This window comes from Heteronotia binoei, chromosome 9, assembly GCF_032191835.1.
Source record: "Heteronotia binoei isolate CCM8104 ecotype False Entrance Well chromosome 9, APGP_CSIRO_Hbin_v1, whole genome shotgun sequence".
NCBI lineage: Eukaryota > Metazoa > Chordata > Lepidosauria > Squamata > Gekkonidae > Heteronotia > Heteronotia binoei.
The window spans coordinates 12,847,862-12,875,814 of record NC_083231.1 but is presented as its reverse complement, the minus strand read 5'-3'; the positions used below and the strand labels follow the sequence as shown (position 1 = coordinate 12,875,814).

Genomic DNA, 27,953 nt, shown 5'->3' with positions numbered 1-27,953 from the left:
CCTTGTGGGAATCCCTTGGATAAGACAGTTTTACCTGCTTTGTGCATGGACTGAACCTGGTTGTCAATTATCAAATGTCTATGGTCACTTAATTGTCCATTATCAAATGCCATTGTCATATTTTTCAACGGAGAGGCCTATAAACAATAGAAGTATAGCCATAGGAAGATATGCAGCCCTCAGCTAATTTATATGAAATGAGTATTGGACCGTCAGCCTTTATATGAGGTTTACTATCTTGCTCTAGCATTTCCTGTGATTTCATGACTTTCTCACTCAAACGAGTTCCAGTGGAACAGATAAATGGAATATCTTTACTACGTTTTTATCATGCCTGTGCCTATTTTTGTTTGTTTCTAATGAAATAAGAATTACAGCTAACCTTTGTTACTAATATTGCCTTTTCTGCATTCATACCCACTAGATGAGGAAGAAGGCAAGTTTATTTTTTATTTGTAAAAAAATTATTTGCATTGTGAGTGAAATTTTCAGTAAATGTTTCTTTGTTGTGTTTGTCCAAACTTTGTGTATAGAACACTAGCAACCCTTGTGTCCCATAAAATCTTCTGAAAGGTGGATCTGTGAAGAGACAGTCCTTTGCTGCTTTTTTTAGAAGGACTTTGATATTATTTCTTAAATCGGACTACCACTGGTCTCATGCACTGAACGCATGAAGCTGCCTTATACTGACTCACACCATTGGTCTCTCAAAGTCAGTATTGTCTACTCAGACGGGCAGCAGCTCTCCAGGGTTTCAGGCAGGGGACTTTTGCCGCTGTTTGGTGTAGTGGTTAAGGGTGTGGACTCTTATCTGGGAGAACCAGGTTTGATTCCCCACTCCTCCACTTGCACCTGCTGGAATGGCCTTGGGTCAACCATAGCCTTCGTAGGAGTTGTTCTTAAAAGGGCAGCTTCAATGAAAGCTTTCTCAGCCCCAACCACCTCACAGGGTGCCTGTTGTGGGGGAAGGAGATAAAGGAGATTGTAAGCCTCTCTGAGTCTCTGATTCAGAGAGAAGGGCAGGGTATAAATCTGCAATTCTTCTTCTTCTCACCTACACCAGTTTGGTGTAGTGGTTAAGTGCGTGGAGTCTCATCTGGGAGAACTGGATTTGACTCCCCATACCTCCACTCGCAGCTGCTGGAATGGCCTTGGGTCAGCCATAGCTCTCGCAGAGATGTCCTTGAAAGGGCAGCTTCTGGGAGAGTTCTCTCAGCACCACCCACCTCATGGGGTGTCTGCTGTGGAAGAAGAAGATAAAAGAGATTGTAAGCCTCTCTGAGACTTTGAAATTCAGATTATAGGGCAGGGTATAATTCCAATATCTTTTTCTTAACTGGAGATGCTGGGGATTGAACCTGGAACCTTCGGTCTGCCGAGCAGATGCTCTATATGGCCGAGGACCTGCCTACCTATACGGCCGAGGACCTGCCTACCTTAGGGACCGTCTCTCCCCACATGAACCCCAGAGAGCACTGAGGTCAGCAGGGAAGAACCTGCTGACTATCCCCGGGCCAAAAGAAGTAAAACTTCAAAGTACCTGTAACCGGGCTTTTTCTGTTATGGCCCCACAGCTATGGAACCAACTTCCAGAAGAAACACGAGCCCTGCGGTACCTTGAGCAATTCCGCAGGGCTTGTAAGACCAGTTTGTTTCGAATGGCCTTCGCAGACTAGAACTGCTAATTAAGATCGCCATTTAGACAATAGCACAATTTAATTTTACTGTTTTAGAATTGTTAATAGTTTTAACTAATTATGGTTTAAAATGCTGTTGTGTATTATGTATATTTGAACTTTGTTGTTAGCTGCCCTGAGCCTGCTTCGGCGGGGAGGGCGGGATATAAATAAAAGGTATTATTATTATTATTAATTATTATCAGCCACTGAGCCACAGCCTTTCCCTTCTGTAAATGCATTCTATAAAGGAAGCAGCAAGCAAACTATCTAGCCCAGCGGTTCCCAAACTTATTTGGCCCAACGCCCCCTTTTCAGAAAAAAAATTACTCAGTGCCCCCCCTGGAAATTTACCTTCAAGAAGTGGGCTAAAAGATGCAGTGACATATTTGCACACAGGGTAAACAAAGATGTTGTAAAGAAGACATTTTGAAGCTTGAAATTCTAAAATTATTTTATAAAGTCAACCATAGTAATATTTGCATACGCAGAATTTTTGAAATTTCTTTATAATTATTATCCTACCCTCCCTTTAAGTGGGCTCAGGGCAGGTAACAGCAGTTGAAATATAGTACACAATGCATCACTTCCATCATACAGAGCAATGCAACAAAACCAATGAAGATAAAATTTGCATGTAGCAGTAAACAGGAAAAACAGGCAGTCTGAGTGCAATTCACCAGTTAGTTCTGGCTTGCAAAATTTTGTGGCCAGTTAAGTCCTACATCTCAGCCTTGCTCATCCTTCGCAGAGAAGGGCCCGTCTCTGCTCATTCTCTTTCAAATAGATTCAGTTCCAACAAACTGGCAGCCCTGCAGTCTCCAACTTAAAAGATATATAAACAGAAAATTAAGATAACAGAGGATAATAATTAAAATAAAAATAGGGTATAACGGAGAATTGATCCATGTTTTTTGAGGTAGAGGCACTAAATGTTCAGCATAGCATCCAATGCCACTACTCAAAACAACAAGTTTCAGAACAGACAGACCGGGGGGTCCATTTCTATGAGGCCCCAAAGAAGGAGCCCCTATCCTTCATTGTTTCAAATGGAAGGAAGGCGCCCGGGGTTCTTGGCTTGCCTGCTGCCTGGCGAGATCGTACCACATGGGAGGGGGGAGTAAGGGGGCACCCAGCTGTGGCAGCGTGGTGCCCTAGGTGGTCACCTACCCTGCCTACTCCCACGTGCTGGCCCTGCAGAAGACACTCTTGTGTCTGGGGCATTGCAGTTGGCTGAAGTCAACAGACGCAACCAGCTGGTAACCAGAGGACTGTAAGAAGCTTGACGCTCTGCAGAAAACCGTGTGAGGAGAAAGCTGCAGGTTGGAACTCTTCAGAGAAGTTTGTGCAGTTGCCTCAGTGCTTCCACTGTCCTGACTTGAACTTTATTGCTGCGAGAGAAACTGCAAGCAACCTTGAGAAGCTGCTAGCTGTAGCAAGTATTGGCTAGGATAGGCTAGTAAGGTTTTTTTGTTTTTGTGTTTGTTTGTACACCTCTTTTTTTTTATTCTGTCTTGTAAATAAACTGCATCCTTCTTATATTTTAAGTGGGAGGAGTTCTGGTAATCATTACTAGTCTAATTGGGTGAATTTGCACTAAGTAGCAGACAAAAAGGAACCCTCTATTTTTGTTAATGGAAATTCTCTAAATTAGAAAATTATTCTCTAAATTAGAAAATCTGGATACTTCCCAGAAACGTGATGTTTTGACACCTACCACCCTCTTCTCTTCTCCCTTTATGCTTTCACCACCCCTTATTTTTATTCATTGCCCCTCAATTGCACCCAAGGCTACTACCGTCCCCCGGATCGTTCCAGCACCCCTCAGGGGGTAATATTGCCCACTTTGGGAAACACTGATCTAGCCTTATCCAAGGGAGTGAGTTGCTTTGCTATGTTGCATTACTGAAGAATGTCAATATTTCAGCCAAGCAAACTATTTATAAACTATTAAACATGGATCTAAATTTATATTGGCAAATTAAAAGCTGCATTTTAGCAATTACGCATTGTTTGTTTTCTTATAAGCCAAGGAGAAGGCCTATAGTTAAAGACAAATGAGAGTAAGAAGTAACAGTTGTGACCCCGTATGCATAAGTCATTAAGCATGGACTATGGATCACCTTGACCTGAGTTTCTATCGTACAGTTTCAATCAAAAAAACCTGTAGTAGCATCTTTGGTATGGTCTGTAAAGGCATGTTAGAAATGTTGTCTTTTGTTGCGGGGAAGGAATAGAGAACAAACACTGATCTTTGCAATCCTTATAGTATTAGCCTTTTTTCATTAATTGCATTATGCAGTTTTAGAAGTAGCAATTTGTTCCTGTTTCCAGGTCATCAGTCTTTTATGGCTCCCTCCTGCAGCGTCTTACACTGCCCTTCTGCATGTACCTGTAGTAACAACATTGTCGACTGCCGTGGGAAAGGCCTGACGGAGATCCCGACCAACCTACCAGAAACCATAACGGAAATGTATGTAAGGGGTTACTCCCCCCCCCTTATATTTACTAATTGCATTTATCTTGTCTTTGCCTTAAATAGTTTTGCTTGTTTGCTATCAGAATTGGTACAGTACAAGAGCTGGAGAGCCGGTTAGGTGTAGCGGTTAAGGGTGCAGACTCTTACCTGGGAGAACTGGGTTTGAGTCCCCTCTCCTCCACTTGTAGCTGCTGGAATGGCCTTGGGTCAGCCCTAGCTCTCACAGAGCTGTCCTTGCAAGGGCAGCTTCTGGGAGAGCCCTCTCAGCCCCACCCACCCCCGAGGGTGTCTGTTGTGGGGGAAGAAGATAAAGGAAATTGTAAGGCGCTCTGAGTCTTTGATTCAGAGAGAAGGGCGGCGTATAAATCTGTAGTCGTCTTCTTCTACAAAGGGTGAGGCTTGCTGCAGCATCTTGGCAATGCTCTTTGGTGTGAATTAACCAGCAAATGATTCATGTAACCTTTTTTGTTCTTACGACAACACACAGCTGTTGCCCCACATCTTTGAGACAGATTCAGAATGGAAAATATGCTCATTTGCTATCGTTAAATTTATGGTCCACCAAAGCATTCAGGATAGACTCTTAATTTAAACAAACTTGTGTCACATAATTAGATTTCATTATGCTTAAGAAATTCAACTTAGTTTCTCCTCCAGCTTTGGTTGCATCAAACGTTCTCATGATGAAAGAAGATGCCTGAAAATCCTTGCGTTTATTCACTTAGTCGTAAAGCAATTGATAAGGTGCCCAGCAGGTTTATGGATAATATCACAAGATATAGCCCTGGAAGCCACTAAATCTGTCTGACCTCGCTAACGAAAGCAACACAGTGTCCTCTGGTTCTCCGAAATGTCCTGTCTCCAAAAGAACTATCCATTTCAGAATATTGTAATTTCAGCTAAATACGGTTTAAGACTGCAGCTTTTTTTCTTATCCTGCTATGTTCTCTGACTGAACTCTCTCTGGAAGCTGAAATGACGAAACCGAAGCTATCATACTTTGGCCGCATTATGAGAAAACCAGAGCCACGGGAAAAGACAACAATGCTAGGAAAAGTGGAAGGCAGCAGAAAAGGAGGAAGACCGAACATGAGATAGATTGACTCAAATCAAGGAAGCCCTGGCCTTCAGTTTGCAAGACCTGAGCAAGGCTTCTAATGACAGGACGTTTTGGAAGTCATTGGCTGCTTACAGACCGGCACTTTGGGTCGACTCAGAGATGCCTCTGAAGTCGACCCAAAAAAATATCTGCCGGCCGTCCAACTCCCATCCTCATCCTGTTCTCCAGGCTCCTTTGACTGACTCAAACAGCTACCACTTCTAAGGTGGCAGCAAATATTTGAGCCAACCGTTAGTCACCTCCCCGCCATCTGGACGGGGAAGGGCGCAAGCCAGACGACTTGGCAGTCTGGAGCTGCCAAGCAGCCCCAAACTTTTCCGTTTTGGGGGGGGTTTTTAAAGGAAACCAATCAGAGCGCTGGTGCACTTGTGTGCACAAGCGCTTGCCCTGCAAGGGGGGAAAAAGGGAATCCGGCTTCTAGGGCACCTTCCCGTGTGGAGGTGCCCAGCCGCCTCACGGATGGGATGGGGCCACGTCGCCGGGGACCATCTGGAGGCACCAGGATGGCTTTTTTTGAACCGTCCTGATTCGGGACACCTCCCAGCCACCCCAGATTGCCCATCTGTTCTCAGCCATTAATTCACAACTAATGTGCTTGTTTTAAAAGTACCACAAGATTCGTTGTTGTTTCCCCTAGAAGTACTTTTCATTTTATTGGGTAGGGTTTAGTAGGGCTTTTTTTTTGGTAGCAGGAACTCCTTTGCATATTAGGTTACACCCCTCTGATGAAGCCAATCCTCCAAGAGCTTACAGGAGGCCCTGAAATAAGAGCCCTGTAAGCTCTTGGAGGATTGGCTACATCAGGAGGGTGTGGCCTATTATGCAAAGGAGTTCCTGCTACCCAAAAAAAAAGCCCTGGTACTAGACACGTGTGTTGTAGGTTCACCAGTGTCTTTAGTTAATTATTCAATTCGTTTATAGTCTACTGTGATGAGTTGGCAAGAGCAGATTTTAAAATATTTTTTGTGGGGGGGGAACCCCCACTCAGCCCAGTGCCACTGTCCTCATGATAGTCGTGTGGACTGATTTGGGATTAATGAAGAACCCTGTCATGAGACAAAACTTACCTGTGAAAGACACCTCAATATTACTGTATTGAAAGTGTGAGATATACCTCGCCTTATACATTTCTTTCATCATAACAGCCATGTCCCAAAGGAAGAAGTGTTGTTTTTAAGTGGCTGAAGACGACCCTCTTGTTAAAACCAAAGTTTCCTTCTGACTAAAGACAGTTTATTGTTCTTTAATGGGGTAATGACAGTGTTTGTCGTTTCAACTGATAAAAATCCATCTGGAGTCATTTGTGTCATTAACAGCCAGTCCCTTGAGGTAGCATTTGATGGAACAATTTCTGTGAATATTAAAAACTAAGCAGGTTGGATGTGTTTACAAGTTCCTCACAGAGCGAAGTCAGTCAAATGTGTTTAACAAGCAGCCAACAGTCGTCTGGAACAGCAGCTCGGTACAATACCTCAGAAAAACATCTTTTTATGTGCTTCGCAGTGAGGATATAAGCAGGAATTTCTCGTTGTTAAGGTGGAGGAACGTGCTTTTATAAAATCGCCCGAAGGTTTCCCAAAGCATATGCAGAACATGAGAAACCCCCGCCCCGACCCCCCTCCACCTCTGTCAGGAGATTGACAGGTACTGGGTACGGGTGGAAAAAACGTGCTTTTATCTGTCTCAGGGCAGTTGTGATTCTCCCCTCTTAAGATCCGCTTTGTTTTTTGACATCTGTTTTTACAATTTATACTGAAAGCAGACGAGAAAGACGCTAAGATGCTCTATCAGTTTTATTGCCATGTCTAATCATCACCTGTAGCGGTCGACTCGATGCGTCACGTTGCTAATCCTCGCACATGTCATGGACGTTTTGGTCTCTTTTTACAGTGATTGAAAAAGAAAGCAATGGCTGGGACAAGCCTATGATCCCCAGTAGGCTGAAAACCGCACCACTCTGGTCATATTGGCTTCGCATCGGTCTGATGTAATCAAAACCATATTTGCTCCCAGCAGCCAAATAGCAAAGGGGGGGGGGGACATACTGCAGAAACAAGATATTGGGATGGATCCAGACTAAATTTTTCCATTGTAGAATGGAACTTTTCTGTCTCCCCCAGTTCCCACTGCAGTTCACTGATTTCCACATAATGCTTCTTCTGGGGATAGAGGACCCTGAGGGAGGGTGTAAAGCCGGCAAAGGGGGATTGGTGGAAACTGCCGGTTTTGTCTGTATCCACCCCGTTGTAAAGGGCACACTGAGTGCATTGGGGAACATAACAGTTGCAGCCATCTTGAATCCAGCTGATCCTCTGTAGTCTGCCACCATCTGGAGAAAAAAGTGACCCATTGTAGTACTTTGTTTGTGATGCATGCACACACAAACATGCATCCATACATACACACATACAGGGGGGTTTTAATAGAAAAAGCCCAGCAGGAACTCATTGGCATATGGGGCCACACCCCCGACATCACTATTGTTTCACACAGGGCTTTTTTGTAGAAAAAGCCCAGGAGGAAACATTTGCATATTAGGCCGCACCCCTAATGCCAAGCCAGCCCAAAATGCGTTCCTGTGCATTCCTGCAAGGCTTGCTCAGTCACACACAGGAGCTACAGAGCTAAGCCTCTGTTTTCTCCATTGGCTGAGGTCCCTCCCTTGGGGAGGAAGGGCAGGCAGAACTTGCTTTGCTAGCAGACTGGATTAAGCTGAGTGGGTTGAAATTGAATCCAGCGAAGACAGAGGTCCTTTACCTGGGTCGCGGCGGTTTAGGGAATGGGGTCTCCCTCCCACTTTTTAACGGGGCGCAACTGGTAGCAGTGCGCAGAGTTAAGAGCTTGGGAGTTCTACTGGAGCCTCCCTTGACAATGGAGGCCCAGATAGCAGCTACTGCCAAGTCCGCCTTTTTTCACCTTAGACAGGCGAGGCAGCTGGCCCCCTTTCTGGAGCGCGCCGACCTGGCAACAGTGATCCACACAATGGTCACCTCGAGGTTGGACTACTGTAATGCCCTCTACATGGGTCTGCCCCTGTACCGAACCCGGAAACTGCAGCTAGTGCAAAATGCAGCAGCCAGGCTGCTACTGGGACTGCCTTGGTGGGAACATGTGCAGTCTGGGCTGCGAGAATTGCACTGGCTGCCAATTGTTTACTGGGTTCGTTACAAGGTGCTGGTCATTACCTTTAAAGCCCTATATGGCCGAGGACCTGCCTACCTTAGGGACCGCCTCTCTCCATATGTTCCCCAGAGAGCACTGCGATCAAGCTCAAAAAATCTTCTTGAAATCCCTGGGCCAAAAGAAACTAAATTAAAAGCTACCAGAGAACAGGCGTTCTCTACAAAGGCCCCCCAATGGTGGAATCAATTGCCGGAAGAGGTGCGGGCCCTACGGGATCTTAACCAGTTCCGTAGGGACTGCAAAACTGCCCTCTTCCAGCTAGCTTTTTAAGACAGAACTTCTGATAAGATCAGTAATACCGAGCCATCTTATACGCCATTCGATTGTATTTTAATGTCATACTGTTTTATTGGTTTTATTGTTTAAATTATTAATTATATTATTTATTGTTTATCTGTATCATGGTCTTACCATGTCTTGTTAGCCGCCCTGAGCCTGCCTAGGCGGGGAGGGCGGGGTATAAATAAAAGTTTATTATTATTATTAAAAATCATTTCCCTGTTCACAGCTGGAAAGCATGATGTGGAACAAACTGACATACTTTTGGGAATCCCTAGGCCTTTATACATAGACTAGCAGTAAAGCCTGTTTGAAGTAATACAGTCGGGCTCTAGAAGGAGTATGGGGGTGAAACCTGGGTAGGTGGCAAGTAGGGTAAGCACACAGTAGGATCGTATAATACCGATGAAGTGGGATGTGGAAATGAAGTATTGTCTGCTATTTTCCTGACCTGCAGTGGCCCCAGGAAAGCAAAATTTGGCCATTGGGAAAACCACGTGCACTGATGGGCTACATAGTCTCTGTTGGGTTACCCAGTATTATTGGTCTGCAGTAAAATAGCAAGATTAGCATCCAATAACACCTTTAAAGGGCATTAAAGGGCAAGATTTCAAGGGCATAAGTTTTCCAAGAGTAAAAGCTCCTGGCGTTAGCTATGTAGAAAAAGAGATGTCCATTCCGGCTTGTATCTAATGAAGGAAACTTTGGCTCTTGGAAGTTTATACCATTAACATCTTGAGGGCCTTAAGGTGCTGATGGGCCTTACGTTTCCCCAAAGGGGCAAGTAGTTGCTCCCTGGGGCTGCTTTAGGTCAGGGAAAATGCTATCAACAGGGAAAGATTCAAGCACCCTCTCCCCTCCCTATGTATGAGGATCCCACTCTGAATTAAGCCCACGGTTGAATTCCTAGCATGGACATTACAATGCGCATTTGATTGTGCAGACTCTGGGAGGACAGAGGTAGTCCCCTGTGCAAGCACCAGTCGTTTTTGACTCTGGAGTGACGTTGCTTTCACAATGTTTTCGCGGCAGACTTTTTACAGGGTGGTTTGCCATTGCCTTCCCCAGTCCTCTACACTTTCCCCCCAGCAAGCTGGGGACTCACTTTACTGACCTCGGAAGGATGGAAGGCTGAGTCAACCGTGAGCAGGCTACCTGAACCCAGCATCTCCCGGGATTTATTTATTTATTTATTTATTTTACTTATATCCCGCCCTCCCCGCCAAGGCAGGCTCAGGGCAGCTAACAACACGAGGGTCAGCAACAGCATGCCCAATCATTTAACAGGGACGGTGGCTCAATGGTAGAGCATCTGCTTGGGAAGCAGAAGGTCCCAGGTTCAATCCCCGGCATCTCCAAAAAAGGGTCCAGGCAAATAGGTGTGAAAAACCTCAGCTTGAGACCCTGGAGAGCCGCTGCCAATCTGAGAAGACAATACTGACTTTGATGGACCAAGGGTCTGATTCAGTATAAGGCAGCTTCATATGTTCAACTGTAAATACAAACAACATTAAATATAAAAACGTTAAAACATTTAAAACATCTGGTGCTAATTCGATGTATTCAGACAACGAGATATTAGTGGTGGTCGATTTTTAAACTTCTGGAGGTCCCAGGCAAGCCACTGGGCCCAATCCATCGCTGTAGATGTCGTTATGAAAAAGCGTGGTGGAAGAGTGCCGTTTTGCAGGCCCTGCGGAACTGTGTGAGCTCTCGCAGGGCCCTCGCCTCCTCCGGCAACTCATTCCACCAACTAGGAGCAGCAATGGAAAAGGCCCTGGCTCTTGTTGATGCAAGCCTAGCTTCTTTGACGCTGGGGACCATCAACCGGTTTTGGGTTCCGGACCGAAGCGCTCGCTGGGGCATATAGGGGGAAAGGTGTTCCCTAAGGTATGTGGGACCCTGGCCATATAGGGCTTTAAAGGTGAACGGGTTGTGAGCAAAGTTTAGGACTGCAGTACTGCAGCTTTACCACTCTGCGCCATGGGACTCTTAACCTTTGGCTAGTCCCTCAGAATTATGCCACGTGTGAGGGGAGGGCGCATGCATACCTCTGCCCCTCCCGGTGATTTTAAGCCAAACTTAATGTTATGCTTGCACCCAGCATCTTTCCCTGTATTGGTTTGTCTGCCTTTATGGAGTCCTACTGGCTTCCACTGTTTTGCTCAATTTGTTGTTAGAACTGACTGTTGACCTAGTCCTATAATGTTTGTTTGGAAGTATCATAAGAGTTCAACTGGACAATTCCAAGGGAGTGGGTTCAGGGCTGTGAACTGAGACTCATGAAGGATAGGCCAAAGGTAATGCTTTGAGATATGTACACCATGTAGCTTTTCATATTCAGAGAGTAATATGTTGAAGCAGAAGTGAGGCATAGTGACAACATGGATATAAGAGCGCTGTGGTGTTTTGCGGTCCAGCCAGGGGTGAAATTCTAGCAGGAGCTCCTTTGCATATTAGGCCACACACCCCTGATGCAGCCAATCCTCCAAGAGCTTACAAGGCTCTTAGTGCAGGGCCTACTGTAAGCTCCAAGAGGATTGGCTACATCAGGGGTGTGTGGCCTAATATGCAAAGGAGCTCCTGATAGAATGTAGCTTGTAACTTGTGAACATTTACCAGCAGGATTTTCTCCTCAAGTCCTAACTTCCAAAAGACATTTTTAAAAAAACCTTGAGCATGATAAATTTTGTATTTACCGTGAGCCACTACACAGAACAAGAGTTTTTAATTAAAGTAATGTTATCAGGGGGGAAAAAATGCAAATTTCATTACACTCTTTGCATCTAATTAGATTTTATGTAGAATGATAGATGGAAGTATGTGTGGCATGAAATTCAGTCTATAAAGAAGATAAAGCAACAACAAAGCTTGAACATACAAAAATGGGGGATTTTGTTCATGATGCAAAGAAAGATTCATATCAAAGGGACTCCCCCCCCCCTTCATAGGTTTATAGAATATCACCATTTTGTTTTCATGCGTGAGTTCGTTTAGAAAATCCTGCTGTAACCAATCATTTATTTTGGAAAACCTGTACCTTGATCACAATACAACACATGGATTTGTGATGCTAAACATTTGTCCCTGACAGGATCTGGTGATAAATGAAGCCAACCACTAGCCCCTTTTTCCTCATCTCCTCTTCCACCTGTTCAGAAATCTTCCGAGAAATACACACTGACCTTCCCCTGTTGTTTCTTTCCACTTACTCCTGTCAGTCGACGTGCTTTTAGCTTCGTTTGATCCTCTTTCAGTACAGCTTACCGTCTTCTGAGCAGTCTGTGAATCGGAAACAGATTGTCACTGGAAACTCAGGCACTTCTTGGAGACAAGTTTATAACCTGCCATGGTGAAACTGGCACCTCAGATCGACAGTAGAGATACAGACCGATTCCCCAAGAGCCAGTTTGGTGCAGTGGTTAAGTGCGCGGACTCTTATCTGGAAGAACCGGGTTTGATTCCCCACTCTTCCACTCACAGCTGCTGGAATGGCCTTGGTTCAGCCATAGCTCTCGCAGGAGTTGTCCTTGAAACTTCTGTCAGAGCTCTCTCAGCCCCACCCACCTCACAGGGTGTCTGTTGTGTGGGAAGGAGATAAAGGAGATTGTAAGCCACTCTGAGTCTCTGATTTAGAGAGAAGGGCGGGGTATAAATCTGCAGTCGTAGCCTTATGCTGCTCTCGCTCTCCTCTTCTCCATGGGGCTTCCGTGGAATTTCACACTCTCTGCCCCGGGGCTGCAACTCGCTCTGCCTCTTTTGCGCAGCAAACAAGATCCTCTAAAAACCAGTTTCTGCCATGTGAAAAAGCCGAAGCTAGTTGCAGCCCCGGGCCAGATAGCATGAAATCAGACGGAAGCCCCGCAGAGAAGAGGAGCGTGAGAGCAGTGTAAGGTGAGTGGGAAATCGGTCTTGATTTCAAGTTGAGCTGGCATTTCTGTTCAGAACAATGGCAGAGTCATAGTAAATGATCTTGTTTGGTTTGGTTGAGAACGGAAGTGGGAGCTGATAAACTTTTTTAAACAATGCAGCACGTTTATATTAAAATAATTTCTCATACTCCAAACTATTGCTACATAATTAATTCTCCCAACATGTCTGTTTCATAATTAACGCCACTCCCTAGTAGTATCTGAGGCTATTAAAACCAAAAGAGACCCTTGTTTAATTTGATGATTTCCACGATGCATCCATCACACATAATTAAACCCAATTAATTAAATGTGAGGAGCCCCGTGGTCCAGAGTGGTAAAGCTTCAGTACTGCAGTCTGAGATCTCTGCTCATTACCTGAGTCCAGTCCCCGTCCAATCCCCGTCGGAAGCTGGGTTCAGGTAGCTGGCTCAGGGTTCACTCATCCTGAGGTTGGTAAAATGAGTACCCAGCTTGTGGGGGGTGGGAGGGAAGCCACCCTGAGGTTTGCTTACTGTTCCTTATGAAAATGATCTTGGGTGTGAGTCCACTTAAATTCAAAATTGTTGCAATTGAATCAGTTCAGCACAGAGTGGAGTTACCCAGTTTAGTCCAGCAGGACAGGAGACACATTAAAGCTGGGGTCTTCTACATGCCAAGCAGATGCTGTGCCACTGAGCCACACAGCTCCTCCACAGTTTTGCATGTTGCATGCATACCAGTGTGAGAGAGAAAACCAAAGAGAATGAAAATATGCACTCTTCCCTAAGAACACAAGAACATAAGAATATACGAGAAGCCATATTGGATCAGGTCAATGGCCCATCCAGTCCAATACTCTGTGTCACACAGTGGCCAAAAAAAACCAAGTGCCATCAGGAGATCCACCAATGGGGGCAGGACTACTAGAAGCCCTCCCACTGTGCCCCCCAAACACCAAGAATACAGAGCATCACTGCCCCAGAAAGAGAGTTCCATCAATACACTGTGGCTAATAGGGAGGGATGGTGGCTCAGTGATAGAGCATCTGCTTGGGAAGCAGAAGGTCCCAGGTTCAATCCCTGGCATCTCCAAAAAAGGGTCCAGGCAAATAGGTGTGAAAAACCTCAGCTTGAGACCCTGGAGAGCCGCTGCCAGTCTGAGAAGACAATACTGACTTTGATGGACCAAGGGTCTGATTCAGTATAAGGCAGCTTCATATGTTCATATGTTCAATAGCCACTGATGGACCTCTGCTCCATATGTTTATCTAATCCCCTCTTGAAAGCTGACTATGCTTGTAGCCACCACCACCCCCTGCGGCAATGAATTCCATGTGTTGATCACCCTTTGGGTGAAGAAGTACTTCCTTTTATCTGTTCTAACCCGACTGCTCAGCAATTTCATTGAGTGCCCACACGTTCTCATATTGTGAGAAAGGGAGAAAAATACTTCTTTCTCTACCTTCTCTATCCAATGCACAATCTTGTAAACCTCTGTCATGTAAACCTCTCTGCAACTGTGGATGTGATGTGTTTCTTCCTCTCTGTCCATATATGTGTAAGACCGTACATGGGTGCATAGCTATGCATACAGAAACAGCCCAATGGTTCACTTTTTGAAAAAAAAAATCAGACTATTTTGACCAAGACAATTTCTCCATCCTATAGACATCAGCTGTCTGGGAATATCAAATTGCAAAGGATGTCTTGCAAATTTTCAGACATGATGATTTCTTTTTTTTTTTATGAGCAAATCTTAGAAGCAGACATGGCCAGATGCTTCCTCCAACTTGAGTACCCTCACCCTCTTTCTTTCTCTCTGTGTAGACCGGGGTGGGGAACATCCGGTCCGAGGTCCTTGAGATCACTTGGTCTGGCCCTTGGGAATTACTGAGCCAAGTCGAGCCATGTGGTGGCCTAAAATGCTAATATTAGAGGATGTAGCCTAATATGTAAATATTCGAGGATGTGGCCTAATGTGCTAATATTCGAGGATGTGGCCTAATGTGCTAATATTCGAGGATGTGGCCTAATGTGCTAATATTCGAGGATGTGGCCTAATGTGCTAATATTCGAGGATGTGGTCTAATGTGCTAATATTCGAGGATGTGGCCTAATATGCTAATATTCGAGGATGTGGCCTAATATGCTAATATTCGAGGATGTGGCCTAATGTGCTAATATTCGAGGATGTGGCCTAATGTGCTAATATTCAAGGATGTGGCCTGATGTGCTAATATTCAAGGATGTGGCCTAATGTGCTAATATTCAAGGATGTGGCCTAATGTGCTAATATTCAAGGATGTGGCCTGATGTGCTAATATTCGAGGATGTGGCCTGATGTGCTAATATTCGAGGATGTGGCCTAATATGCTAATATTCAAGAATGTGGCCTGATGTGCTAATATTCGAGGATGTGGCCTAATGTGCTAATATTCGAGGATGTGGCCTAATGTGCTAATATTCGAGGATGTGGCCTAATGTGCTAATATTCAAGGATGTGGCCTAATGTGCTAATATTCGAGGATGTGGCCTAATGTGCTAATATTCAAGGATGTGGCCTGATGTGCTAATATTCAAGAATGTGGCCTGATGTGCTAATATTCGAGGATGTGGCCTAATATGCTAATATTCGAGGATGTGACCTAATGTGCTAATGAGTTCCTGCTGGGCTTTTTCTACAAAAAACAAGCCCCGGGCAGGGTATGTGTGTGTATATGTGTGCGTGCCAAATTATTTATTTATTTGATTCAATTTATATCCCGCCCTCACCGCCGAAGCAGGCTCAGGGCGGCTCACAGTATAAAACCGCAACAAACAATTAAAATCCATCCATATTATAAAATTACACATTCAATAATTAAAACAGTCAGAATAATTGGGTGCTAGTCTCTTTGATGTTATATAATTTCAATGGCGACAGTATTTCCGCATTTTCCCTACGATGCAAGGCTCAGCGTTGGTTGAAAGCCAACCGAAAGAGAGTGGTCTTACAGGCCTTGTGGAACTGGGCAAGGTCCCGCAAGGCCCTCACTTCCTCTCCCCAATTAGGCTCGCCCCACACGACTTCAAATAGAAAAACAATTATTTGCATTAATTTTGCCAGCCTGAATCGTTCTCCCTTGGCGGAGCACCGTTTTTAAGTTGATCATTTTGTATGGCCTGCGAATGATGTTATAAATATCCAAATGGCCCTTGGCAGAAAAAAGATTCCCCACGCCTGGTGTAGATACACATGGGGGTGGGGAGGATACTATTTTTTTTCCCCCTGCAGAGTAGAACTGGAAAGTTTCTTAACTCTGTAACAGATAGGAGAACCGAACCCTTAATAGCATTGAAGGGATATTGGATCACTGTGAGATTTATTTTTTCTTATGTGTTGAAGTTCCTTTGCTCTTACGAGTGTTCAAACTTTGTCAATGTGTCTTGTTGGAGCCCAATGCGTGTACAATGCCTTAAGGAAAAGTGGCAATTTTACTTGCTTAGGAGTGTTAAAAATAACGAAAGATTAAAATTAAAAATTCTGACTGATTTATCTGTTCACTATTTTTGACAGCTTACAGCAGGAGTCCCTAAGGTGATGCTTGTGGGCATCATGGCACCCGCCAGGTGTTTTTAGGAAGAAGATGTGGCCAGGTTAGGCTTTTGCCTTGCAGGGCTTCTGATTGGCTGTTAAGAGATTTGATTGGCTTTGTTGTTGTTTTTTAAAAAAGAAAAGTTGCTTTGGCAGTAGCGTCGACCACAGCACAAGGATCTGCGCTGCGTTACTGAAGTTGAACTGTGGCAATCGTTTTGTGGCTGGCTCCGCCTCCTACAGCAGCCATTTTGATGCCACACCCACTACACAGTGTTCCAAATGTGCCCACAGGTCCGAAAAGGTTGGAGACCCTTGGTTTACAGAAATTAAAGCAAGAGTTTCTTCTCAAAATCTGAACTCCCATTTTTGCACATACTTTCACACTCATGCTGGACCCAGTTTGATGTACAGAGCCAGTTTGATGTAGAGGATAATTGCGCGGACTCTGATCTGGAAGAACTGGGTTTGCGTCCCCACTCCTCCATTTGCACTTGCTGGAATGGCCTTGGGTCAGCCATAGCTTTCGTAGGAGTTGTCCTTGAAAGGGCAGCTGCTGTGAGTACTCTCTCAGCCCACCTCACAGGGTGTCTGTTGTGGAGGGAGAAGATATAAAAGATTTTAAGCTGCTCTGAGTCTGATTCAGAGAGAAGGGCGGGGTATAACTCTGAAGTCTTCTTCTTCATGGCATTGATAATGTGTTTTCACCGCAGTTGGTTTCTCCTCATAAAAAAGATAAAGGTAGTCCCCTGTGCAAGCACCAGTCATTTTCGACTCTAGGGTGACGTTGCTTTCACGTTTTCACGGCAGACTTTTTATGGAGTGGTTTGCCATTGCCTTCCCCAATCATCTACACTTTCCCCCCCAAGCAAGCTGGCTCCTCATTTTACGGACCTCGGAAGGATGGAAGGCTGAGTCAACCTAGAGCTGGCAACCTGAACCCAGCTTCCACTGGAATTGAACTCAGGTCGCGTGAGCACCGACTGCAGTGCTGCAGCTTTACCACTCTGCGCCACGGGGCACTCATACGTCTGAGTTTTTCTGTCTATGGTAGCTATGGATCAGCCTTGTCCAAAATGGCTCCCTTCTTGCTTACCCTCTCACGTCTCCATTGCTATATACTTGTTGTTGGTTACTCAGCTCACAGGGACGTAGCTCCTCTCTGTTTGGTGTAGTGGTTATGAGTGTTGGACTGCGAGACTGTTCAAATCCCCGCTCAAGCCCTGGAAGCTCATTGGGTGACCTTGGGCCACTCACACCCTCTCAGGCTAATGCAGGGTGGTTGTTAGATCCAAGTAGGCAGCCGTGTTGGTCTGAAGTGGTAGAACAAAATAGGAGTCAAGTGGCACCTTTAAGACCAACTTAGTTTTATTCAGAACTTAAGCTTTCGTGTGCTCTCTAAGCACACTTCATCAGACGAGGAATCGGGCACAGTGAGCAGAGCCACACATAGCTGGTCGGCAGTGGCTCAGAATGCAAAATGGTACAGATTTAAGATCCACTGCCTACCAAATAATTTTGCTATTCTGTCATTGGATCTTAAATCTGTACCATTTATATTCTGAGCCATTGCCTACCAGCTATGTGTGGCTCTGCTCACTGTGCCCGATTCCTCATCAGATGAAGTGTGCTTAGAGCACAGGAAAGCTTATGTTCCGAATAAAGCTAAGTTGGTCTTAAAGGTGCAACTTGACTCCTATTTTGTTCTACAGGATGGTTGTGAGATAAAATGGAGGAGAATAAGGTAAGCTGATTTTGGGACCCCACTGGGGAGAAAGACGAGGTACAGATGCATTAAATAAATAAAATACATAACACCTGCTCTCACCTGCAGTCTCCTTTTGCTGTTTGCCAACTCTCCAACCGTCCCTTTCCTAACTCCCTAACCCGGGGGTGGGGGGGGCAAATTGTGGCTCGGGAGCAACACGTGACTCTTTCACACATATTATGTGGCTCTTGAAGCCCCCGTCACCCCATCGGCCAGATTGGAGAAGGCATTTGTCTCTTTAAATCACTTCTCCAAGCCATCTGATGACTTGGAGAATGCAATTGAGAAGAAAAAGAAGAACTTTGCAGATTTATATCCCGCCCTTCTCTCTGAATCAGAGTCTCAGAGTGGCTTATAACCTCCTTTATCTTCTTCCCCCACAACAGACAACCTGTGAGGTGGATGGGGCTGAGAGGGCTCTCTCAGCAGCTGCCCTTTCAAGGACAACCTCTGCCAGAGCTATGGCTGACCCAAGGCCATTCCAGCAGCTGCAAGTGGAGGAGTGGGGAAACAAACCCGGCTCTCCCAGATAAGAGTCCACACACTTAACCACTACACCAAACTTGCTCTCGCCAGTTAGAATTAAAGTTGTGTCCTTTCCACCTCCTTTCCACATCTATTCACTTTCTTTCCACCTTTCTTACCCACCCTTCCTTCCTGTGCGGGTCTCGAAACATCCGAAGTTTATCCTATATGACTCTTACATTATGCAAGTTTGGTCACCCCCGCACTAACCTGTCGCTTTGCCCGCATTCCCCCACCTTCCCAGCAAACCGAACACTTCAGAAGCCTCCTTGATTCTCATTTGTTTTTCCTTGCAAGTGGTTTACTATAATTTATAAAGATTCTGCCTCACTTTATTTGCATTTTGTTAGGAAACAATAATGCAGTTCCCTGACTCGCCAGAGAAATCACTGAATTTGCAAGCTCAAACGTGAAGTGATATTTTAGTATAAATTGAGGTTCCTAAAAGCATAGGAAGAGTCAGCGGGGACTTCTGTCAGACATCAAATCCAATATATTTCAAAAAGTAAGGAATGATTGTTATGTGCTATACAGTCACTTCCAGCTTATGGAGATCCTATGAATTTATGAGCGCCAAAATATCCTCTTATTAATAACCCTGAACTATGTGGCTTTCTTGACTGTCAGTCTATTTCATGTTGGGTCTGTTCCCTGTTTTCTTCAACTTCTCCTAGCATCATAGTCATTTCTAGTGAGTCTTGTCCTCATGGTATGACCAAAGTATAATAGTCTCTGTTTAGTCATTTTAGCTTCTAGGGAGAGATTAAGCTTGGTTTGATCTAGAACCCACTTTTTGTGTTGTCTATTAGAAAGGCCCAGGCAATTATCTTTCTTGTTGCAACACAGACTATTCCAGACATGTAGCATATGTAAAGCAGATTAAAAAGCTAAAGGTAATCCCCTGTGCAAGCACCAGTCGTTTCCAACTCTGGGGTGATGGCGCATCATGACATTTTCGCAGCAGACTTTTTTACGGGGTGGTTTGCCATTGCCTTCCCCAGTCGTCTACACTCCCCCCACCCCCCAGCAAGCTGGGTACTCATTTTACTGGCCTCAGAAGGATGGAAGGCTGAGTCAACCTTGAGCTGGCTAGCTGAACCCAGCTTCCACCAGGATCAAACTCAGGTCGTGAGCAGAGAGCTCGGACTGCAGTACTGCAGTTTCACCACTCTGTGCCACGGGGCTCCTCTCAATCAGATTAGTGCTCATTTTAAGCTGTTGCTACCCAGAATGTCAGGATGATAAAAATGTCTTTGTTTTTTTGTTCTTGTCTTTTTAAACGAAACCAGTTGCTGACCCTTGATTCCCATGGCATAATCTTTCACCAAGCAAGGAGGAGAGGAAAAAAAAATCACCTAAGTTTTTAAAATGCATTCCTTTTCATTAATACTGACATGAATTATACATATTTTTAGATTGCCATTCTTGTGTTATGATTTCGAGTTTTCCATAATATTATTTTTCTTTCCCAGACGGTTGGAGCAGAACGCCATTAAGGTCATCCCCCCTGGAGCTTTCTCACCGTACAAAAAGCTGAGAAGAATGTGAGTGAGAAATATTTTAGGGTTTAGATAAAACAAATTTGGATTTTAAAAAAAAACACACACACAACAGGTCGTGGCTATATAAAGGGCCTTCCATCAGCGTACGACTACTTAAGGCAGTCTGACAGCTGACAGATTGGTTGATATGGCTGTGTCTGATTGTTGGGTCTACGCCGCTCTTTTGTCATGTTAACAACCGCCACTTATGACAATTTATTATACAAATTAATCTGAGCCCCGTACGTTACGTTTCAGTTAACAAAAGTGATCTTTCTAAAGGGAGGGTTTTAATTTTAGAAGACGTGCCTTGCCCTGCAGTGTTACGACTTGCGCAGCATCCAGCATTCGGGCTAATTTAACGTTCTCCATTCCCGATGTGAAAAGTGGGTGGAAGTTTTGGGTTATTGTCAGAATTTAAGACATTGTTTCTAGAGTATTGAACTGTGTGTACTTTTTCCATAAAGTGGAAAGGCTCATTCCTTAGCTTTTGGGATTCAATCCGTGCACTGTGCCTTACGAGATGAAATAAGTGGCTGTTTAAACATTCCGCTGAAGATGAAAGCCTGACTGCGTGGAGGGCATACTTGGATTAATTGAAGACAATCTTGTTTCTCGTTTTAGCGATCTGAGCAATAATCAGATCTCGGAGGCGGCACCAGATGCCTTCCAGGGCCTGCGCTCCCTCAATTCACTGTGAGTATGACTAAGAACATAAGAGAAGCCATATTGGATCAGGCCAATGGCCCATCCAGTCCAACACTCTGAGTCACACAGTGGCCAAAAACCCTAAGTGCCATCAGGAGGTCCACCAGTGGGGCCAGGATACTAGAAGACTTCCCACTGTCCCCCCCTAACACTAAAAATACAGAGCATCACTGCCCCAGACATAAGAACATAAGAGAAGCCATATTGGATCAGGCCAATGGCCCATCCAGTCCAACACACTGTCACACAGTGGCCAAAAAACCGCCAAGTGCCATCAGGAGGTTCACAAGTGGGGCTAGAAGCACTCCCATTGTTGCCCCCTCCCAAAGCACCAAGAATACAGAGCTTCACTGCCCCAGACAGTGAGTTCCAACAATACGCTGTAGCTAATAGCCACTGATGGACCTCTGCTCCATATTTTTATCCAATCCCCTCTTGAAGCTGTCTGTGCTTGTAGCCGCCACCACCTCCTTTGGCAGTGCATTCCACATGTTAATCACCCTTTGGGTGAAGAAGTACTCCCATATCTCAGAAGAAAGGTAGTGTTCTAATTTAATTTAATTTAATTTGGGGGTTTCTATCCCGCCCTATCCCGCAAGCAGGTTCAGGGCGGCTTACAGCAGAAATTTCAGTACGTATTTACAGATTAAAATTTACAACATAAAACAAGTAATTATAAAATTAAAAGCAATACATAGCGGCAAAACCACACAGTAGCCTATAGGCTGGTGACCATTGGACAACTCAGTCACCACAGCACTGACAGTCCTACTGGACAAATATAGATATTGAGAAACACCAACATCCATCTTGGATTTTATGGTTAAAATGTGTAGAATTGATTTTATTGTATATTGCTTTTTTAGTATTCTATGTGGTTTTTAACTGTTGTTAGCCTCCCCGTGCCTGTTAGGGGTGGGTGGGATATAAATCTGATGGGAAGGAGGGAGGGAGGGAAGAAAGAAAGAAAGAAAGAAAGAAAGAAAGAAAGAAAGAAAGAAAGAAAGAAAGAAAGAAAGAAAGAAAGAAAGAAAGAAAGAAAGAAAGAAAGAAAGGGTTGCCAGGACCAGGTTGGGAAGCTCCTGGAGATTTGTGGATATAGCCTGGGGAGTGAAGGGACCTCAGTGGGGCACAGTGCCCCAGAGTCCACCCTCGAAAGCAGGGGTGTCAAACATGCGGCCGAGGGGCCGAATCAGGCCCTCAGAGGGCTCCTATTGGGCCAAGCAACTGGCTGTCATCTGCTTCCTCCTCCCTTTCTCTTGCTTCCTTCTGCATCACAGCTTGCTTTGCAAGGCTTGCTCAATCGCACAGGAGCTACAGAGCAAAGCCACTGTTTTCTCCATTGGCTGAGGATCCTCCCTTGGGGAGGAAGGGGAGAAGGCAGAGCTTTTCTTCCAGAGTCTCTGAATCGCACGGCAGAGCTACTGAGCCAAGCCTCTGTCTCTTCTATTGGCTGAGACTCCTTCCCCATCCCTTGGGAAAGGAAGGAAAGAGCCACAGCTTCCTATGCTCAGTTCCCTGGATCCCATGGGAGAAGTACAAAGAAAGCGCTTTTATGAGTGCTAACATTTTAACCATGTTTTAAGGTGTTTTTTTTTAAATGTCATTGTGTTTGTGTTCTTTATAAGGTTTATATCTCTGCTACCTAATCTTAAATAAGGCGCGGCCCAACCTAATATGTCCCGGCCCCTAAAGGTCTCATTTAAGTGAGATCCAGCCTTCATAGCAAATGAGTTTGACACCCCTGCTCTAAAGTGTCCCTTTTCTCCAAGGGAACTGACCTCTGCAATCTTAGGGGATGCCCAGGTCTCACCTGGAGGCTGGCATCCCTAGTTCTGTTCCGAAGCCTTTACTTTCCTTGTCTCGGGTCCTTGTGCGATTTTAGAGCCGTTCTAGACGAATATATTTCTGCTTCCAGTCAGTCACCTTTTTGGATTGATTATTTGTCACAGCGTCCTTTATGGAAACAAAATCACAGAACTTCCCAAAGGCCTGTTTGAAGGACTCTTCTCCCTGCAGTTGTTGTGAGTATTTGAAATCTGATCTTGTTTTTTGTACACTGAGAAGTGACCTCTGCTTTAAATATAACTTGTACCGGGGTATGGCCAAACATTTGTGGGGTAGAAAACCAGCCTTTTGGAAGATCAGTAGCCCTTTATGACTTTCCATCCATATATTTGATACCAGCCCCGTAGAGGCCGTGGGGGGAGGGGGGGCCTTGAAATCATGCCGGAGGCTGCTGACTGCTCCTGCCACCCCTCCTGCAGAATGTAGACCCCGCTGATCAGCTGATTTGTGGGCCTTTAAATGGCATGGGAGGGGCAGCGGCTGCTCCCGGGCACCCCTCCTCCATGAGTTAAATCACACAGGAAGGAGAGGGGCAGCCCGGGGGTGAGGGGCCCCCCAAAACTATCGGGGCCAGGCCCCGTGGGCCACTGGTTAACTACAGGCCTGTTTGATACACAGTCTCTCCCCTCACTAACAATGAATTCACTCTTGTGTATTGCAGTATATCACTTTGGGGTCTGTAGTTTCACTTCATCTCCATGGATATGTCACTTTCATTTGTATTAACGTTTATAGCATTTTATAAATGTTTATATTAACTAGTGTGACAGTAGTTCAGTTCAGACAAGACAATGGACTGTGAATCAGGTGGTTTGCCTATAACCGTAGGCTGGATCCTGCAGATATGTTCTCTAGGGCAGGGGTGGCCAAACTCGCGTATCGTAAGCCACGTAGAGTAAATGTCAGATGTTTGAGAGTCACAAGATGTGAACATCAGATGTTTGACCTGTAAGACAGGGAAGGAAGGAAGGAAGGAAGGAAGGAAGGAAGGAAGGAAGGAAGGAAGGAAGGAAGGAAGGAAGGACAATAGATGGAGAGAGGGGGGAGGGAGTGGGAGGGAGGAAGAAATGCATTCTCCAAGCCATCATCTAGCTTGGCTTGGAGAATTAAAAAGAAAATTACTTCTCCAAGCTGGCTGAACATATGAAGCTGCCTTATACTGAATCAGACTCTCAGTCCATCAAAGTCAGTTTTGTCTACTCAGACTGGCAGCGGCTCTCCAGGGTCTCAAGCTGAGGTTTTTCACTCCTACTTGCCTGGATCCTTTTTAGTTGGAGATGCCGGGGATTGAACCTGGGACCCTCTGCTTACCAAGCAGATGCTCTACCACTGAGCCACCGGGGCTTCAAGATAATATGTGTGAAAGAGCCACATGTGGCTTCCAAGCCACAATTTGGCCACCCCTTGGTCCATCTAAGTTAGTACAGTCTACTCATACTAGCAGCAGCTCTCCAGGGTCTCAGGCAGAGGTCTTTCCCGTGACGTACTACCTAAACCTTACCTGGAGTTGGCAGAGATTGAACTTGGGACCTTCTGCATGCCAAGCAGATGCTCCACCACTGAGACATAGCCCCTCTTCCTCTGACTTTAGTTGCTTTTCCTCCAGTGGAAGAGCCGCTTCATTTGGAGGAGTGCTCCTTAAACAGGAGGAGGGCTTCGCCCTGGAGCCAAAAAGAAGAGTGCTGTATAAATGTTTAAATAAATAAATTAACTTTGCTCAGTGGAATGGCAGGATCGAGAAAGAAATGACGTCTCCCCTTTCAAACCAGGCTTCAATTAATCCAATTCAACTAGAGAAATGATCTAATTTAACATTTGAAATGAATGTAATAGTGATTTCCTTGCTAATTTCTTTGGCCGTGTATTCCCTGTGTGCATTAACCGAACGCCCGATATTAAAGCTTAAGGAAAGTCGGTATATCCCCGGATACGCTGAGTATAGATATATTTGACCGGGCTTAAGTAACTTGTATAATTCAGGGGACTTTATAAAATAAAGCGGTGTGCTTTTTTCCCCCAACCGCGGATGCTTCAGAATCGGTAAACCAGCCTCTTAATCCACATTTCATTGTCTTTGGTTTCGCAGGTTGTTAAATGCCAACAAGATAAATTGCCTGCGAGTTGATGCTTTTCAAGACCTGCACAACTTGAACCTCCTGTCTTTGTACGATAATAAGCTGCAGACCATTGCAAAGGGCACCTTTTCCCCGCTCCGAGCGATTCAGACCCTGTATGTATTAGAATTCTCCACCGGTTGCCATGTGCTTCAGCCTTTGGGTGGTGGGAAGGGGAGGATTTGTCCCCAGATAGACAGAGGAAAAACTTTGGGAACTGCCGAGACCAACCACAAACATGTAAAAAAGCGCTCTTTTCTTTTTTTATTTCTGAAAGGCATCTGGCTCAGAACCCATTTATTTGCGACTGCCATCTGAAGTGGCTGGCGGATTATCTCCATACAAACCCTATTGAAACCAGCGGTGCCCGCTGCACCAGCCCCCGCCGTCTGGCAAACAAAAGGATCGGCCAGATCAAAAGCAAGAAATTTCGCTGTTCAGGTAATTTCCTTAGTTCAACTGCTACTTTTTCTTTTACTCCCCTCCCCACCCACCCCTCCCGTTTGAAAAGCAGTTGCCGACACTCTCAACGAAAAGCGGCCTCCTTTTTTTTAGCCAAACGGTTTCGCCGTCGTACCACCTCTGTCCCGAACGGAACTGTTTGATCCTCCAAGGTTCCTGTAGTCTACAAAGTCAGCACCGCCTCTGCTGGACACAAAACGGGGGGCAAGAAATTGAATGCACGGTGTGAGGTATTCCTCTCATCGGTCGCCTTTTCTTTTAAAAAACGAAAAGAAAGAAAACAGAATCCAATCTGGCATAGGGGCAACATCTTAAAAATACAACCAAATGTGAAAACATGACATTCATAATACACAGGGAAACTTATATCATGCTGAAACGTGCTGTTTGCTTTTTCTAATCTTACTTCATTTCCTACTTCTAAAGCCTAACCTTAAAGCCTAACCTCTCTCATCTGGCGACCAGCTGTTCCAGGTGCATTTCATATTATATAGTTAATCCGGTAGAAGCGAAGTGGCGGATAGTTTTGGCTCAAAGTATGTTCGTTATCCAGCCGTGCTTGTATCAGGAATTGCTTGGAAAACGCATCCCCCGCCTCTCAGTTACCTGTAATTAACTGTAGATGGTTCTCAAGTCTAATAGAATTAATTCTTTACTTGCTGAAATTCAGGTACATATTCTATTTCTCTCTCTCTCTTTTTTTTTTTTGTTTAGCTAAAGAACAGTATTTCATTCCAGGTAGGTTTGGCTGTACAGTGAACTAACTACAGGCTCCTCCCCCCACCCCTTTCACCAAAAGCGTAGAACCCCAGTGCATGCATGCTTACACTAATGAAAGCCTCTTAAAATAGCTTTAGTTTGTAGTTTTAACTTGGGCTATGCACGCAGCTCTTGAGATCCAGCTCGCCCACGAGCACAGAGACTGTCCGAGTGGGACTTTAGCTCGGTCGCGCCAGCTATTCTGAGATATTCCTATATCTGCTTTGCATATCCTACTCACTTTCCTTCTGCTCTGCTATTTAAAACGTAGCTCCTGAGCTGCTTTTAAAGGAAGGGGATCCTACTATCAGGCCCGTAGCTAACTAGGGGCCCACAGGGCCTGGCCCTCTGACAGTTTTGTTTTTTTGGGGGGGGGCTCACCCCCAGACTGCCCCTCTCCCACCTGCACAATTTAAATCATATGGGAGGGGCACCCAGGGGCAACCGCTGCCCCTCCCGTGCCATTTAAAGGGACCACAAATCAGCTGATTGGTGGGGTTCGAATCATGAGGGAGAGGTGGCAGGAGCAGTCACCAGCCTCCTGCATGATTTAAAGGGCCCCCCACAGCCCTTCATGGCCCCCTATTGGCCAGCCTACCACGATCAAAAGGAGCTACTGTACTCCAAAGACCCTTTCCAAAGGAATACTCGTTCCTGCGTTGCTCTTATGCACCAAACTCACAGTTTCTTGCTTGACTGTCTGGTCTGTTGCTTGTTTTACTCGTGACCTTTGATCCCTGTGTTTGTGAAATCACATCCGCACACAAATGCCAAGCAAAAACTAGGTTCATGTCCCTCGCAAAGGCATACAGGGGCTGCAGGTACCTTAGGGGAAAACGTTTCTGATAAAGGGGGCAAAGGCTTTAAAAGTTAACATCTCTCACTTCAGACTCTACTAATTCTCTTGACGTATCCCACATGGGTGATTGATATTGCGTCTTGGAGACATCTTTCTTTTGCCCCCTTTGCCATTGACGGATGAGTGCAGTGCTTCCTTTAATGGGGGGGGGAGGGGCTAACCCGACACAATCATACACTGCTATTACGATATCTCTAATTTGTGATACATAATTGATTGGCTAAAGTACTCAGAAGTCTAATGAAGCTTTTGATTGAACTGCATACGCATGAACTGACAGCGTTAAAAAACATCAACTGTAATTTACTGTCTAGAAAACCCAGTCTAATAATTGAGTGTTCCATTGGTGCAAAGATTGTTCTTTCAAGAACTACAGATGTATGATCAGTCTGCAGCACTGTGATTTATTGATCAGTCTCAACTACAGCTTTTTATATTGACATGTTTAACTTGGTCTGTTTTGACTGTCGCATAACACTCAATCTTTAGGTTGGAGGAACCATTAAGGTTTTTTTTTAAGCCCTTTTTAGTAATACTAGTCAAGCACAGAATGAACAAAATATGCCACTGGCAATTCCTGTTCTTCAGTAGAGTTTTACAGTGCGGTCCTACACAGCATTACACCCTGCTTAATCTATTGAAATCAATGCTCTTAGAAAGGTATAACTCTGTTTAGGATTGCACTGTTTGTTTGGGAAATGTTTTACACATTAGCAGGCTTCGTTTTGTAGAAAAATAGGTGATGGAGCTCATTAGCATAACTCATTAGCATATGCCCTCCTAGCCAAAAGCAACCTGATGCAAGAAAGGAGAGCCCCGGGCAAATGAGGCCTGCTTGGGCTGGCTAGAGATCCAGCCAGCCTGAGCAGGCCTCGCTCACCTGGGGCTCTCCTGGACCACCCTCTCCCCCAAGTCAAAAAGCCAGCAAGCCACCCACCACCCAAAATCAAATAAGAAGTGAATGAAGGGTGGTGTGGGCTTTTCCAGGGGTTAATGAGGGCTGCTGGGGACGTGGCAAAGCCACTGGGGGCTGGTTGGCTGCCCACTCTCCTAATCCAGAAATTTCTATGTAGCTGCACCTACTATTCAATGGACAGGGTAAGTGGGGAGAAGGAGGGGAAACCCTCCAAAAGGTTCAGGAGCTGCGCTTCTGTGAGCTCCTGCTG

At 45.2% G+C, this 27,953-nt stretch overlaps 1 protein-coding gene across 10 annotated transcripts in view; it reads left to right on the top strand.

Moving 5' to 3' along the window:
* SLIT2 (slit guidance ligand 2) overlaps window positions 1–27,953 on the top strand; it is a 482,157-nt gene that overhangs the window by 362,548 nt on the left and 91,656 nt on the right. For 8 of the 10 annotated variants that reach the window (XM_060246234.1, XM_060246236.1, XM_060246232.1 and 5 more), the window contains exons 9-15: window positions 4,011–4,149; window positions 19,969–20,040; window positions 20,662–20,733; window positions 22,698–22,769; window positions 24,680–24,823; window positions 24,985–25,148; window positions 25,884–25,907. In XM_060246234.1, the coding sequence (XP_060102217.1) occupies window positions 4,011–4,149; window positions 19,969–20,040; window positions 20,662–20,733; window positions 22,698–22,769; window positions 24,680–24,823; window positions 24,985–25,148; window positions 25,884–25,907 (687 nt within the window). The remainder of the gene's footprint in view (window positions 1–4,010; window positions 4,150–19,968; window positions 20,041–20,661; window positions 20,734–22,697; window positions 22,770–24,679; window positions 24,824–24,984; window positions 25,149–25,883; window positions 25,908–27,953) is intronic. The other 2 variants (XM_060246235.1, XM_060246233.1) reach the window with 1 other exon arrangement.